Source organism: Urocampus carinirostris, chromosome 8 (assembly GCF_059441175.1).
Source record: "Urocampus carinirostris isolate Australia breed hairy pipefish chromosome 8, RoL_Ucar_1.0, whole genome shotgun sequence".
NCBI classification, from domain to species: domain Eukaryota; kingdom Metazoa; phylum Chordata; class Actinopteri; order Syngnathiformes; family Syngnathidae; genus Urocampus; species Urocampus carinirostris.
Window position 1 is genome coordinate 20,027,371 of NC_142356.1, and position 15,485 is coordinate 20,042,855.

General features: G+C 39.7%; 2 protein-coding genes across 3 annotated transcripts in view; one reads left to right on the forward strand and one right to left on the reverse strand.

The window, feature by feature from the left end:
* Positions 1-473: 473 nt before the first annotated feature.
* ncf4 (neutrophil cytosolic factor 4) overlaps positions 474-15,485 on the reverse strand; it is a 36,282-nt gene continuing 21,270 nt past the window's right edge. The window contains exons 7-10 of the mRNA XM_088341898.1: positions 10,481-10,579; positions 6,726-6,877; positions 6,596-6,661; positions 474-1,153 (exon numbers count right to left, since the gene is read on the reverse strand). Of these exons, the coding sequence (XP_088198024.1) occupies positions 943-1,153; positions 6,596-6,661; positions 6,726-6,877; positions 10,481-10,579 (528 nt within the window). The 3' untranslated portion in view covers positions 474-942. The remainder of the gene's footprint in view (positions 1,154-6,595; positions 6,662-6,725; positions 6,878-10,480; positions 10,580-15,485) is intronic.
* The window catches only part of pvalb7 (parvalbumin 7), a 34,429-nt gene continuing 32,864 nt past the window's right edge, over positions 13,921-15,485 (forward strand). Inside the window, exons 1-2 of one of the 2 annotated variants that reach the window (XM_088341900.1) lie at positions 13,921-14,047; positions 14,117-14,158. In XM_088341900.1, the coding sequence (XP_088198026.1) occupies positions 14,152-14,158 (7 nt within the window). In that variant the 5' untranslated portion in view covers positions 13,921-14,047; positions 14,117-14,151. Of the gene's footprint in view, positions 14,159-15,485 lie in introns of both variants that reach the window. The other variant, XM_088341899.1, reaches the window with a different exon arrangement.

The following is a 15,485-nucleotide window of genomic DNA, read 5'->3' on the forward strand; positions in this document are numbered from 1 at the left end:
CCCGACTTCGAGTCCCGCGATTGAAACTAAATGTCCTTCATTAAAGTTCACAGTCCAAAAAATCACAGCCGGCAAAATGAACAGAAAATGATACCGGTACTTAAGGTTTGATGCAGACTTGCAGAGTCCAGGTCTCTTTGAAAGTAATCCAAGGAAAAAAGTGTATATTTCCAAAGGTAAGGGTGGGAAAAAGATATCAGACGAACACATTTACTCACGCAACTCCTTTTTCTTTAACCAACTTTTTACCCCCTCTTTTTTCCTTGTCTGTCCCTCACCTTTAGCGGTCCCCACTTAAACTCGGCACCCCGCGTTTGTTCTGCCCCTCATTTTTCGTTCCCACGTGCAAAACATATCAGAATAAGTGTCTAAAATAAATACAAATAAATACAAAAATATTACAAAAATATACAGTTGCAAATACATATTATACATGGGTTACACATATTTACAAAGAAAGACGTACACCGAGAGAGTTTTCAAAGCTTTAATAATAATAATATAGCTTTTACAGGGCAGTTAATGGTAGCAACACTCAAGCGCCGCTAGCGGCTGTTAGAAAAATACGCAAATTGGCCGCATTACTGAATAAGCCGCAGGGTTGAAAGTTAGGGAAAAAAGTAGCGGCTTATAGTCCGGAATTTACGGTACTTTTCGATTGCACTCATCTGTGCTTCTGCATTGGGCTTCCACACAGGCATTGGCAACGATTCAAATACTTAATACTCAATACTTGCCCTTCCCCAATTTATTCCTGCATTTACTTTTACAAACCAAATCTTGTCATGGTGATGAATTTAAATCCAGTAAATTTCAATTCATAGACGAAATAACAGATAGAATTAAAATGTATTTCGCAATGCTTGAGAAAAAAACACATTCAATTGATGAGCCTGGAGTACTGTAATAACATGAAGCAACATCAGAATGAAAACAGGAGCGTCACCCCTCCACATTGTAGACAGAGAGGTCAGAACCCAAGGTCACGAGCAGTTCCCATGGAAACTGATTGACAGGCCTCTGTCTCGCCTCTCCTGCCTGACCTTGACTCTCCTTGATCATCAGCATCACATCTTCGTCGTCCAGCAGGCGTATGAGGTCGCCATCCACGTCGCGGTAGTTCAGCGCGATCTCGTCCATTTTGAAAACATCCCTGATGAAACAAACAGGCAAGGACACATTCTTCAATGCAGCTGTTGCCATGGAGATGAAAACAATGAATGAACGGATCTTGTGTTGGATTGATGATGCTCAGTAACTCATCACTTTCCTGCTTTTGATTCTTAGTTACGAGATCGTTTTTTTATAAGGGGAAAAGAGGGGATCTTAGATCCCCCACTTTTTTACATTCTCTTACTGAAAGAGCTGAACAGAATTTAGAGCTTTTTTTACTCATGGCCGCCATCTCCTGGCTTGTGCGACTATTGCAGCCTCAGTCAAGCTCTTTATGTTGCATGTGCAAGTCCGTGCCTTTTTGGAAGCACTCGAATAAAACTCTTATATTTTTAGCTTTCTTTAAATTTGGGTTGGTATTTGGACTGTACTTGAAACGGGCCTTCTCTTACTTCACAATTTTTAGGCAACACTAACAAAAAAATGTGGGGGCAGACATTAAGTCACCCCCTTTATCTATTCATCCTACCTAATGTGTTCTGCCCTAAATAGCTTTGCTAAAAGTAAGGATAAAGCAGATAAGCGTAGTGAAAAAAAAAGACAACAAAGCTCTGCCCTCTGAGATTCGATCTGCAACCTCAGTGGAACTATTCAAATCTAGGCTTAAAACACACTTCTTTTTTATAGCTCAGGAGGTAGAGCGCTTGTCTTGGGATCAAGGGATCCCAGTTCGAATCCCGACTTGTCCGTGTTACATGTCGAAGTGTCCTTGGGTAAGACACTGAACCCCAAATACCCCCAATAAGCAAGTTAGCGCCTTACATGGCTGCAAGGCCGCTATTGGGAAATGTGGAGCACATTGTGAAGCGCTTTGGGAAGTCATTGACTTGAAAAGCGCTATATAAATGCAGATCATTTCATTTCATTTCATATAGCTTATGAATGACCTATATTTGATGTTGACAATATCTGTATTATTTGTGATTGCAACATCCATTGCAGCCTGGTCATCGTGGAAGGGGGATTACCTTATGTGCAGTCCCTTCTCAAGGTATTTTCATTTTCCTCATGTTGAGGTTTTTCCTTGCCTTATGCCGGTTTTAGATCAGGGGATGGTGTAATAATAGTCTGTATTTTGCAATAATCTATGGCCTCTGCAGCCCTTTCAGACTCCTTGTGATTAAGGGCTATACAAATAAACATGACTTGACTTGACTTCTTTTTCCCCACCTTATTCCTGACAATCAGGGTTCGACTTTTGTACGTCTGTGCCCAGTTTATGGCGTAACGATAGTTCTACCCAACACCTTACATTGGTAATCGATATGTGACCACCCCACCCCCCATTATATAGTAGTCTTATTTTTTTCTTTAATACATTTTCACAGCATTTATACAATGAAGCCAGACCATATTATTACCCCAGCCTTTCGCCATAAAATTGTATCTATTAAATTTCAATAATTTAACATATAAATGATCAAATAATTTTGATCAGACAGTAATGGAAAAGTATTAATCATACTGTGTATTTTCTAATAATATTAGAAATAATTTAATCATGACTTATTACAATATTTTCCACACTATGTGGTGCACCTTAAAAGCCAGAAATTTGAGAATGCGACTTAAAGAATGGAAAATACCGAAAATTAAATTTAAATAATTTTTGTGATGTATTTTTTTAAGACCCTGGCTCTTAGTTTTAATTTCATGCACTCTATAGTCCGGTGTGGCTCTTACATTCTCATTCCACCGCTCACTACCCTTTCTTACATCTCCACCAACATTGCACATTCCACATACCTCAACTCTGCTGCCCTTCAAGCATGTCTTCAGACATTCCATCTCTTCCTTCACTCCTTCTATAGATCTTTCCCTCACATCTCAAAACACTTCCTCACTCTTCCTTCATACTCATCCTGCTTCTCTCGCTTCTTCAACTCACTGATCTTCACTTCTTCTCTAGCATGCACTTCTTTCCATAACCAACCACTTACCACACAATTTAAATGTTGCCTCCTCTAGATGGTCGACAGCCATTCCACCAGCTTCACCTCTCAGTACATTCACATCCAACAATCTCGCTCGCACATTCCTTCTGATCAACACCTAATCCATCAATGCTCTCCTAACTGTCCAGCTGCCACTGTAATCCATGTGTACTCTTTAACATTGTTTTTCCTAAACATGCTATGTCCTACCATTAACTCTCTCTTAACTCTCTCCACACACATTTTAATCAGTCTCTCATCACTCTTATTCACTCCTCCAACACCAAATATTCCAATCACCCCTTCCAACTCTGGCTTTCAAATTTCCCAGCACAACAACATGACAAGTCACTCCAAACTGTGCAGAACTCCAGAATTCATTCCGCTCTTCCTCACATCTTACAGCACCTGGACCATACACACCTAGAAACACCCACATCTCACTTCACCCTTTCACCTTAACCCATATCAATCTTGAGGACACCTCCTTCCATTCCAGTACTCTCTCTATCACTCTTTCACTCACCAACAAAGTCACACCTTCCCTAGCTCTCCCTGTACTCACACTAGACACTCAGCCTACCACATCGCCAAAACACACCCTTTCAACTTAGTTTCACCAAATGCAAAGACATCCTACCTTCGTCTCAGAAACAAATTTTCTAATCATACCTCTCTTACTCCCAATCGCATTACAACCACGCACAGTCAGCACCCCGAGTCTTAGGGTGATTGAGGGCGCCCTTTTCCCACCCTCTGCGCAATCTTGACTCCTTCTGGGAGATCGATACAAAGAAGGGGATTCCCTACCCCTCACTCCACTCCTTTTAGACGCCTCTTATGTCATGCAGGAGATACAGTGGGAGAATTCCAGTTTTCTGAAGCAGCACACGGATATAAGCCCATGTAAGCTTACTACTTACACTGCATGCCCCGGCCAGCTTCCCACTCCACAAAGGGATACGTTATGGTAAGACAATGAAAAAGTTTTTTTTTCTATGCGGCAGTTTATATATTGCTTTCCTGCTCTGCAAATCAAATGGTGAGCGGGATGTAGGTTTATGTATTTGTAAATCTAATGGCGATATTCCTAATACATGTAATATTTCTAGCATACGAAGAGCAAGTAATAATGACCATTAACTTTTTTTCTGACGGGATTTGGATAATTAATGTGAAGTAAACTCTGTCTATTGTAAATTAAGCAAAACGTTCCGTAACAAGGCAAACCAGGATCCGCATTTAAAAACCTCGACAACATTGCAGCATTAGTCATAATGGGCCGACCTAGGGCAAGCACGCCATCGAGGAACGTAGCAATGAAGTGATTAGGGAGAAATTGGAGCTAATCACGCTAGAGCAGCTAACGAGTAGATACGCTGCTGCCATAAGCGCTTTCTGCATGGGCATGTTGCAGGCCTGATGGATGACGAGCGCACCGAGGACCTTCGGGGCGGTGGAGGTCCCTCGGGTGCTCATTTGACGCCTGCTGCTGATTGTTAGGGATCAAATCACAAACTCAATGTGTGTGTGTGTGACGTACATATGTATTTATATATTCCTAGTTAGGTAGAGTTAAACAATTATGAGAAATTATCTCAATGAAGGGTTTTTTGGGTCGTACCAAATTGCAATTGTGATATATTAAGTAATTTTTTTTTTCAAGGATACTGCAGTGCTTTTTTTTTCTTTCTATTGGAGACACTTGGACTTCTTGAGTCTTTTAACTACTTAATAAACTAAAACAAAACGTGTGAATATTTGGAATGTTTCTTTTACTAATGATCAGTAAATAATTTACTGTTTTTAGTTTTTTTCACATTAGTTTTTGTTCTGTTTGATTCAATGAAAAATGTGGTTCTGTTTTAATGTTTGTTGTATTTGATTTTATTCTGTCTACTGACAATGAAGAATGTGGTACTGTTTTTAATATTGGACAACTGCAAAGGAAATTGCCTAGGATGTCAGGTTTTTCCATTACTTGACTATTATTGCAAACTGTTGTTCATTATTTTGGTTGAATGTTGTTTGTTATTTGGACTATTTTGCACTGCTACATCATTGTCACCATTGGCCAATTATTTTGCTGTTCATTGATAACTAAACCCTTTGGGGTAGATCTGCCATTGTAACTTCATGATTCACGGATGCATTAACTGCCTGGGCCATTGGAGCACCACAGAGTATTTAACTCTGGACAGCTTTTTTCATAGATGATAGTTCCTGGCCTGTTTTAGGCACCAGTTCATTCCTTGATGTTGTTGGCCCAGTTTCGGTCTTCCTCTCTCCCGGACTTTTGGACTGTGGGAACAATCTTGGCCAGTTTTGATCATCTCTAGACATGACCATACCACTACATTTTTTTGTTTGCACACAGTTGACAACAGTTCATTGTTGGGACAAATGTGCCCTCTGAAGGTGATGCACACCGTTTAGTTTGTCACATGGACTATGTAGCTGGTGGGTAGAAGTTTCCTGTAGCATTGCATCTCCATGGTCTGGATTTTCCTTTCAAGCTTTGCTGCGAGAGTCCATGTCTCGCAGGCATAGAGAAAGATGGGAGTAAACAGCGCTTGAATGAGTCTGATCTTTGATTTCACTGCTATATTCTTGTCCCTCCAGAGTGCGGCTGTGGTTTGAGCCATATTAGCCATGATTTTCGGTTCTCTTCTGATATGACAGCTCTAAAATATTTACATTTGGTGACAGGTTCTATATCTTGGTGGTTGATAGTGATGTTTGTGGTGATACCTCAGAGGTTGTTGATCATTACTTATGATAATGATTTCCATTCCATACTGGGTTGATGTTTTGTCCAGGCGATTGACCAGAACTCTGAGTTCCTGTTCTCCTGCCATTTCAGTAATATTATTAGCAAAACTAAGGTTTGTGACGTTGTGATCCCTCAATGTTGACTATACTTTCGGAACCTAGGAGATTTAATAAAAAGAAAGGGCGTAGGGGAGGACCTTTGGAACAGGTTGGAATTGCATCTTTTTTTGTACAGTCCTCTCCTGTTGTCCTTGCAAGTTTGAAATTAAATGATGATATCTCTCCTAATTTTTAATCTCTACTAAACTAGAAGTGTATTTAATCGATTAATCTTGCTAACTGCCACCATACTACATAATTTTGTTGCAATAGAGCTTGTTGTTATTGGTCATTCATTCCATATATGTTTTATCTCAGCAATTTTCGTTCTTGCTATGTTCGGTTTGGGCAATAAGTGTTCTTTGCATTTCATTGCACTTAGGAGGCATAAAGACTGTAATAGAGGAGTTTTGATGACTTTGTTGGACACTGGTCTTTGTGAAAGCTTCTTGGTACATTTCCATACATTTATCAAATTCTTCACTTGGCAAAGAAAAGTTTTTCAAAACCATATTTTGTGTTTGAGTGATCCCATTCTCCGGTCACACACAAACTAAATATTCATTTTTCAAATGTCTTTATAGGAGAAAAGGGTACTGAAAATGTCTCCTAAATACCTCATACGAGACATCAACTCCTTGTACGTAGGTTGGATGTTGAGGTCCTCTTGAACGCAAACATCTCTGCAAAAACACAAATGATGGACTTGAACATTTTTAAAAACAACAAATCCTTTGAGAAGCTTACCTTGTTTGAATTCCATTGGGGGTGAGCAAGTAGCATCGCAAGCAGCTGTAGGCATGCCCTTCCACTTCACTCTCCGAGTCGCTCTCCGGGAGAGGCTTGATGATCTTCACAAAGGATTGTGGGAAGATACCCGTCTGGTCCTTGACTGTACCCTTTAGGAAATAAGTGAGGGAGTAAGGGATTTGCACCGTGAGATGTGTTGGTCTGAATAATTAAGCTTGCAAACAATTTAAGAAAGTCTAGCAGTGCGTTGGTGTGACTCAGGTAGAAAAAAAAAACATTATTATCGTGTTTAAATTATACAATAACAAGTAACAAAACAATTATCACATCTTAACACTCTTCTTGACCTCCGAATCGATCGGAAATTAAACCAGTTTTGAATTTTTTGGGTACGCCACCTATGCGTTTTTTCTGTTCATCCTCACTTCAATACGGTCGAGCTCATCTGAGCCAGTGGCTGCATTCCTGTTTTTGAAAATGTATTTTTAGATAGCACTTTAGGAGCACCGAGTGACAATAAAAAGATTACTGCGCTTTAATATTAGCATTATTGGATCTGTGTGCAGAGAGTGCAGAAGGTAAAAATAAGATGGAAATGCATTCACCACATTAGCTTCATCACTCCCTCATCACAGCCAACTCCTGTTTCTTCAATTGTTAGAATATCGAAATGTTTTACTGAATATCGTCACAATAGTGTGAGTTTCCAGTTATTTCCGTTTCATTCTTTAAAATCATCACATAAATATCTTAAATGAGTTCATTATTTTGTGGTAATCAATTCTCCTTTGCCTATCCATAGATCTAAATTTACTTATTTACTTCTTGTTTTAATCCCTTGTGGCCACAATATTGTCAGGACCAGAACGGAAACAGGACCCAAACAGATCGTAGCTGGAGACACACGGGAGCCAAAAACAGGACAGGCGAAAAAGGGCTTGCCGTGTAAGAACAGAGATTTGCAGGCGGACCGACAAAAGGGGACTGACAGGACAGGGAGCCAATCCGTCAGCAAGCTGCAACTGGCGCCACACGGGCGGGGCTAATTGGGCGCCATGGCAACCATGACACAACATATCCACTCATCTAGTCGTTATACAGTCTCTACATTGTTCTAAGTCAGGGGTAGGCAAACTTTAAGTGGCGGGCTACAATTGGTTAAAAAGAAGTTGGCCAAGGAGCGGGGCCAAGTGTAAAAAATTATCAATTTATTTGTCTTGATACGATAACTTGGCTATGCATGGGAAAAACATATCCTTTTTTTCATAAATATTTATCAACAAATATAAGTGCAAACGTTTAAATATACATATTATACTATTTTTTCTATTTGTTTATTTTTAGACTATTCTTCAATTCATATTGAAATAAAGCAGCACGGCGGCGCAGTGGTTAGCGCTTGTGCGGCACAGTTCATGTCATGGGAACCTGTCGTGGGTTCAAATCCAGCTCCAGACTTCCTGTGCGGAGTTTGTATGTTCTCCCCGTGCTTGCGTGGGTTTCCTCCGGATACTCCGGTTTCCTCCCACGTTCCAAAAACATGCATTTCAGGTGAATTGGACGGTCCAAATTGTCCATAGGTGTGAATGAGCGAATGAGTTGTCTGTCCCTGTGTGCCCTGCGATTGGCTGGCAACCAGTTCAGGGTGTCCCCTGCCCACTGCCCGGAGATGGCTGGGATGGGCTCCAGCCCCTCCGCGACCCTAACGAGGATAAGCGGTACGGCTAATGAGATGAGATATTGAAATAAAATTACTTATTATGCCCTTTTTAAGCATTTGATAATATGCTTTTGATAAAAACTCAAAATTCTAGTGTTTTTTTTCTGCAAGGTATTTGATAAACACGATAAAAATACTGTTGGCGCAGCAACATTACTACATAGTGAAAATATATTTTTATGGATGGGGACACAAGGCGACAATGGGGACAAGAGTGGCACCCCAAAAATGTTTAATCTTTTTTTAAAAGGTTTAGTTTGTCAGGCTGGATTCAAAAGCCTGACGGGCCACAGTTTGCCCACCACTGTTCTAAATGGTTTACTGTTGGGAAGGAGGCCTTGAGTCTTATTAAGCCACCAGCAAGATTCAGTCTGGACGAAGGACCGGTGTAAAGCTGGTACCTTGGGAATTTTCCACTAACTTGTGCGTCTCATCCCTTTTGTATATAATTTAGTGTCCGCGATCTTTAAAGCGCACTTTTGAAACCATTACAGTCTCTTTCTCCACTAAAAGCCCAGAGTATTGTTTTATTTATTTATTTCATATTTTCACATTATTTCAACCTTTTACTGTGCTTAGCACTTAAAAAATAACCAGATTGCTCACTTTGCAAACACCTGGAAATTGGTCCCACCCTTGAAACCTTAAACTGCGCCTGTGTAATTCTCAAAATTTCTACATGGATTCTTTTTCTATGTACTAAAAGAACTAATTGAAAGTAGGGTGATTACAAATGTGCCATGTGATTGATCCAACCTGAAATCAATTGTTGTATCTTACTTTGCTTCCTAAATATGTCTGAAAGGCAGGTGGCATTAAAAAAAAGAAGACAAGCATTAAAAGCTGCAGCAGTTAAAACACCAAGACAAATATAAGGTGGTATGAAAGACCTTTTAGAAATGCCAGAAATAAAATGCATTGCAAGTAATTTACTTTGGATGGCATTTTGGAACATATGATTGAAGGTAGTGCGAGTAGTGGGGTGGTGTTTCTTGGTTTGCCTTTTGTTTTAAACATGCCTAATACATATGCACTGTTCTATTAATCAGGATTTTCATGTATTAATAAAAATGTGCAAATGTTCAATTCATTCATTTTTTAAACATTTATTTATTACATATACTCCACACAACACCCATCCATCCATTTACTGCACCGCTTATCCTCATGGGAGCCCATCCCAGCTATCCTCCGGCAGTGGGCAGAGGACACCCTGAAGACAGACAACTCATTTGCTCATTCACACCTAGGGAAAATTTAGATTGGCTTGAAGTTATTGTATGTATTTAACATTTGGAAGGAAACAGTAGAACATGCAAACTCTGCACGGGGAGGCCGCGGGAGATGGAATTGAACCCAGGAGCGCCGCACCGTGGGGCTGCGCACTAACCACCCAGTTGTATTGCTACATACATAATACATTTGTAAATATTTATTATAATTATTTTAACATAATTTTGACAACTTTTATCATTAATTTTATTGTCGTTGATTTTACCATACATACCATATTTAATATTATCCGCTTTGTATTAAACTAGCAAATTATATAAAAAAAATAATTTTACCAACACATTTACATGTTTTACATTCTTTAAAACATTTTAAACATTTATGAAGGTGGAATTTTTGGGGGGAATTCGGATCCATTTCATCACAGTTTGATTATTTAAATGTGCAAATTCCAGTTTTACAAAAGACTTTATTCGTTTTTTTATAAGTACTGCAATTTGCTACTTTTAATAAAGGACAGTAGGATATTTTTCCAGAATTTAGTTTGCGTAAAAAGACTAAGAATACAATTTATTGTCATTGAAACATGTCAAATTCACAATGAAATCAAGACGGGTTTAAGAATAAACCCATTTTTTTTCAAAATCATTACACATCCAAAACCCTCCCCTCTATCTTTAAAAAAAGAGGTCTATTTCTGGTAGCTGTGAAGTGTTGTGAAGACCTCCGCTACCTCCAAAACATTCATTCTACTTAACCCAACCACCTCCTACAGTTCTCAGATTTTTTTTTCCATTACCTCCAGCCAGTCCGCGTTGACTCGGTGCAGAAGGAAGATCAAGTCTCCTCTCTTCAGGTTCAACTCGGCCTTGCTGCTGGCACAGAAATCAAACATGGCCTGGGAAGGGAAAAGAAAACTCAGATGAGTCTTTTTAGCATCATGTTCTGGTTTTAAAACTGTCAAGACCAAAACGGAGACAGGACCCACTTGCGATGCGTTTCTCACAAGTTTTATTGGAAGAAAGAGAAAGGGCTGCGCCCACGATACGGGGTTCGCTGGACGCGGGAAGCAAGTCACTCTGGTACTCGGATTGTGCTCCGAACACGGAAGTGGATCTTCCGTGGCAAGCGATGGCGGTGTCAGGGACGGAGAAAGCGGGTCGGTAGCCGAGACAGGAAAGCAAAAACGTGGTTGCGGTCGGAAGCGAATCGTAAGCCAGAAAAGGAGAGAAGACGTAGTGGGGCACAAAAAGAGGTCGGAAGCCGGGACTGGAGAGCAGACGTGGTCATTATCAAAAACGGGTCGAAGCCAGGGACAGAGGGGAGCAAAAAACGGGACAGGTGGGAGTCAGGGTCGAAAAAAGCTTGTCGAGTGTTCACTGAGGTTCGCAGACGGACTGACAAAAGGGGACTGACAGGACTGGGTTCAAATACTGATCGGGGCGCTGTGGTTAGCGCATATACGGCACAGTTCAAGTCATGGGAACATCCTGCGTGGGTTCAAATCCAGCTCCAGACTTCCTGTGCGGAGTTTGTATGTTCTCCCCGTGCTTGCGTGGGTTTCCTCCGGGCACTCCGGTTTCCTCCCACATTCCAAAAACATGCATTTTAGGTGAATTGGCCGGTCCAAATTGTCCCTAGGTGTGAATGAGCGAGTGAGTTGTCTGGTCCCCGTGTGCCCTGCAATTAGCTAGCAACCAGTTCAGGGTGTCCCCTGCCCACTGCCCGGTGATTGCTGGGATGGGCTCCAGCACCCCCGCGACCTTACTGAGGATAAGCGGTGCAGCTAATGAGATGAGATGAGATTTTTATGAAAAATAAGTAAATATACATGATCTATCATTTAAACGAGTTTTATCGAAATACTCGTAGTCAAAAATCGTCTATTTTATTCAACATAAGCCCTATCTCTTGTTAGTAAAGGTCCCTCCCAAAAACAAAAGCCTTGCCAAAAATGGGGGGGAAGAATGAAGGGGAAAATGGTCGGTTCAGTCACTTTGAGTCTCCGTAGTTTGTTTTCCTCCTGGCACTCATTTTTAGTTGCACTACTCAATACAGCAATGTCTAGTGGTCAAATATGACACACTGTGTCTTTAAAACAGGGGTATCAACAAACTACGTTTACTTGGGGGCTGCTGGAATTAGGGTCTGAGTAAGGTTGGACCGCGTCAGAGATACTCACGGAAAGTTACATGTAAGATGCATCCAATAGCGCTTAAGCTTCTGTTTGACAGCTTTGACGATCTACTACCACACCATGGAAGCCACTTTTTCCACATTTCAATTTGAATAAAATATTTTGCAACCAATTTGAAAAAAATGCTTAATTAAATCGACGTATTTGTCGAACCTTATGGTCTGTGATGTGTACGAACTGTTGTGTGTCAAACCAGGAATTAGCTAGACAATTAAATTGCAGGTATTTTGATCTTAAACATTAGCGTGTGAATTTTGAACCCTGTCTAACTAATAAGCACGGATAAAGCATCCATATCAAACTGGCCTGGGCTGCACTAAGTTTAAGCTTGCATATTTTCAAGGTCATTTATCGTAAATAAATTCGTCATATCCGATCTTTTAAGTCACAGCAGAGGAAACTAAATAGATAATGACCACAGGTAAATTTAAAACAGAAAAAAATAAAACTGAAATCCTTATTAAAGCATTCTTGCATAGTGCTTGCTTGCAATATACTTAATAATCATGTAGGTAAAATTATTCTCATCGTATCAACAATAAGGCGTAGTACGTAGTATAGTACAGTGTTTCTGTAGAGCAGTGGTTAGCACATTCGCCTAATACGCGAAGGTTCCCCGGTTCGAGACCACATGGAAACATTTGTTGGCCTGGAGAGGGATGGGCGCCACTAGACTGTACTTGCCCAAGACACACCACATGATCCTAGTGTTTAAGGGATTTGTCCACCCCACAATAGTAATAAAAACTGCTTATTTACTGATCATAAAAATAAAAAGCACAGTAGTATCACCAAAACGACAAAGGCTGGCAAAAAGTTAATCTGTGATTTTTCTCAAAGTTACTACAGAGCAATAAAGCATATGTTGGCCTGGAGAGGGATGGGCGCCACCAGGCTGTACTTGAGACACACCACAGAAGATGGTGCCCCCACTATCCTAGTGGTTAAGGGATCCAAACAACCGATATTTTGTGCATGTCTCGAGTTAAACTTTCAAAATAACAATATTACTAAATATAAATACCAACCAGTAATTAAAGTCGCCAACCAATTAGCTAGCAATATTCAGACCAACATACAGTTATAAATGTTGGTTGGGTAGCTTCAATAGACAATATTAAAAATATTGAACAATGCAATAGTCGAAAATTTGGAACAAAATAGTTTTCCCCCAATTATTTGGATCTAGCATCAGTATCCACTACACAGCATCATCTCCAGACAGAAGAGCAGCTTCAGCGACAGACTTCTGTCACAGTCTTGTACCACTGACAGACTGAGGAGATATTTTCTTCCTCATGCCATGAGGCTCTTTAACTCCACCCGGCGGGGTAAAGGCCCACATTAAACCACACCCCCCACATTGCATATTACCGTATTTTTATTGCAGCGTGTATTCTGAGTAGCACTATCTAGATACTCTATACAACATGCTACATTGGGTATTAACACATCATATTGGGTATTTGTGTATTGTATTATTTTTGCTTTATTATTGTTTTGTTCTCCAGCGCTGGGATGCTGCTGGAAGTGTGAATTTCCCTGCGGGATGAATAAAGTATCAATCTATCTATCTATCTATCTAGTATTGTCACACAAATGTCGCTAAGCTACATTGCTGAGGTCAGACTCATCTCTGAAGAGAAGACAATATACATAGAAAAACAACGGCGACCAGATGATGACAGTGCTGTATCTGAGTCACTGGTAACCATGGAGACCAGTCCTGTTTCATATGGGGGAGCAAACCCCTACCCAAAAAAGCCCTTGAGAGGGATGGAAAGGGATGTAACTGATCACAGTGGCCAAACTCAACCCTCTGAGAATTTAGCAATATTCACTTCAACTTCAGTTCTAAAACTGTCAGAATTGGTGATTCAGATTCAGATTCAGATTCCTGGGTCAAGACAAATAACCCAACCTCCCAATCCGCGGCTAAATGGGTTCGGAAAAGAAAACGATGAGTGACCAGCACTTAGGGAGTGAAAAGCAGATGATGAAGCGCACATCAGGATGCGTGAGAAGATAAGCTGAGCGGCGAGGCGGCATCAGCATCAGCAACGGGCGCCGCAACAGAGCACGGCTGGCCAAAAAAAGAACGCCGGGCGGCGAGAGCAGTAGGAGGGAGGTGAAGAAAAAGAAGAAGAGGAGGAGGAGAAAGAGGAGGAGGTAGGAATAGTGAAATTTAAAACAGAGGTGCGGGGCTGACAGATCACTGCTGCCTTTGCTGTCTCGCAGCGAGTGAGGAAGATCGGGATCAACTTCACGGGACCATGTGTGGTGAGCCACTTTGCATTATTTTCACTTCTACTGTGGAACTGCTATTAAATGACTGCTCTTACTAATATGGAGGAGCAATCCTGCCGTATGTAGGAATTAATGTATGGATAAATAACTACCTTTGAATATATAATAAATAGATAAGACATAAATAAATCAATTAATACCTGAACACATGACAATCTGTTGTGTTTTTTCAAATTATTTTAAGTGTATTTTGTCATGTTTATTGCCCTGTGTTTTTTTTATTATTTTGTCAGGTATTTTGAGTTTTTGTCAGAACAAAATGCTATTCAAACAGAGGCCAGGCCAAATTGGTTGAGGTTTTCACCCATAGCCGATTCATTCATCACTGATCAACCAATAGGTGAAAAGCTCAGGCATTTGACCTGTCCCTTCATTTGTAGGTGTTTTGTAGTGTTTTGTTGTGTGACGAAATACATGACAGAATAAATGACAAAATGCAAGACAGAATACATGAAAAATGACACAACAAAATAAATGTCAAAATAAATGGCAAAATAGACAACAAAATAAACTAGAAAATACACAACAAAATAAATGACAAAATACCAAACATGATACTTGACAAAAAACACAACAAAATACTCAACAAAATACACCACAAAATACACAACAAAATAAATGACGAAATACCCAACATAGTACATGACAAAAAAAACAACAAAATACACAAAAAATACACAACAAAATAAATGGCAAAATACACAACAGAATACACTAGAAAATACACAACAAAATAAATGACAAAATACCCAACATAGTACTCAAAAAAACCCACAACAAAATACTCAATAAAACACACCACAAAATACACTAAAAATTACACAACAAAATAAATGAGAAAATAAATGGCAAAATACACAAGAAAATAAATGACGAAACACCCAACATAATACTTGACAAAAATACACAACAGAATACACTAGAAAATACACAACGTAGTATATGACAAAAAAAACAACAAAATACTCAACAAAATACTCAACAAAATACACCACAAAATACACAACAAAATAAATGACGAAATACCCAACATAGTACATGACAAAAAACACAACAAAATACTCAATAAAATACACCACAAAATACACTAAAAAATACTCAATAAAATACACCACAAAATACACTAAAAAATACACAACAAAATAAATGACAAAATACCCAACATAATACATGACAGAAAACACAACAAAATACTCAACAAAACACCACAAAATACACAACAAAATAAATGGCAAAATACACGACAAAATACACTAGAAAATACAAAACAAAATAAATGACGAAATACACAACAAAATAA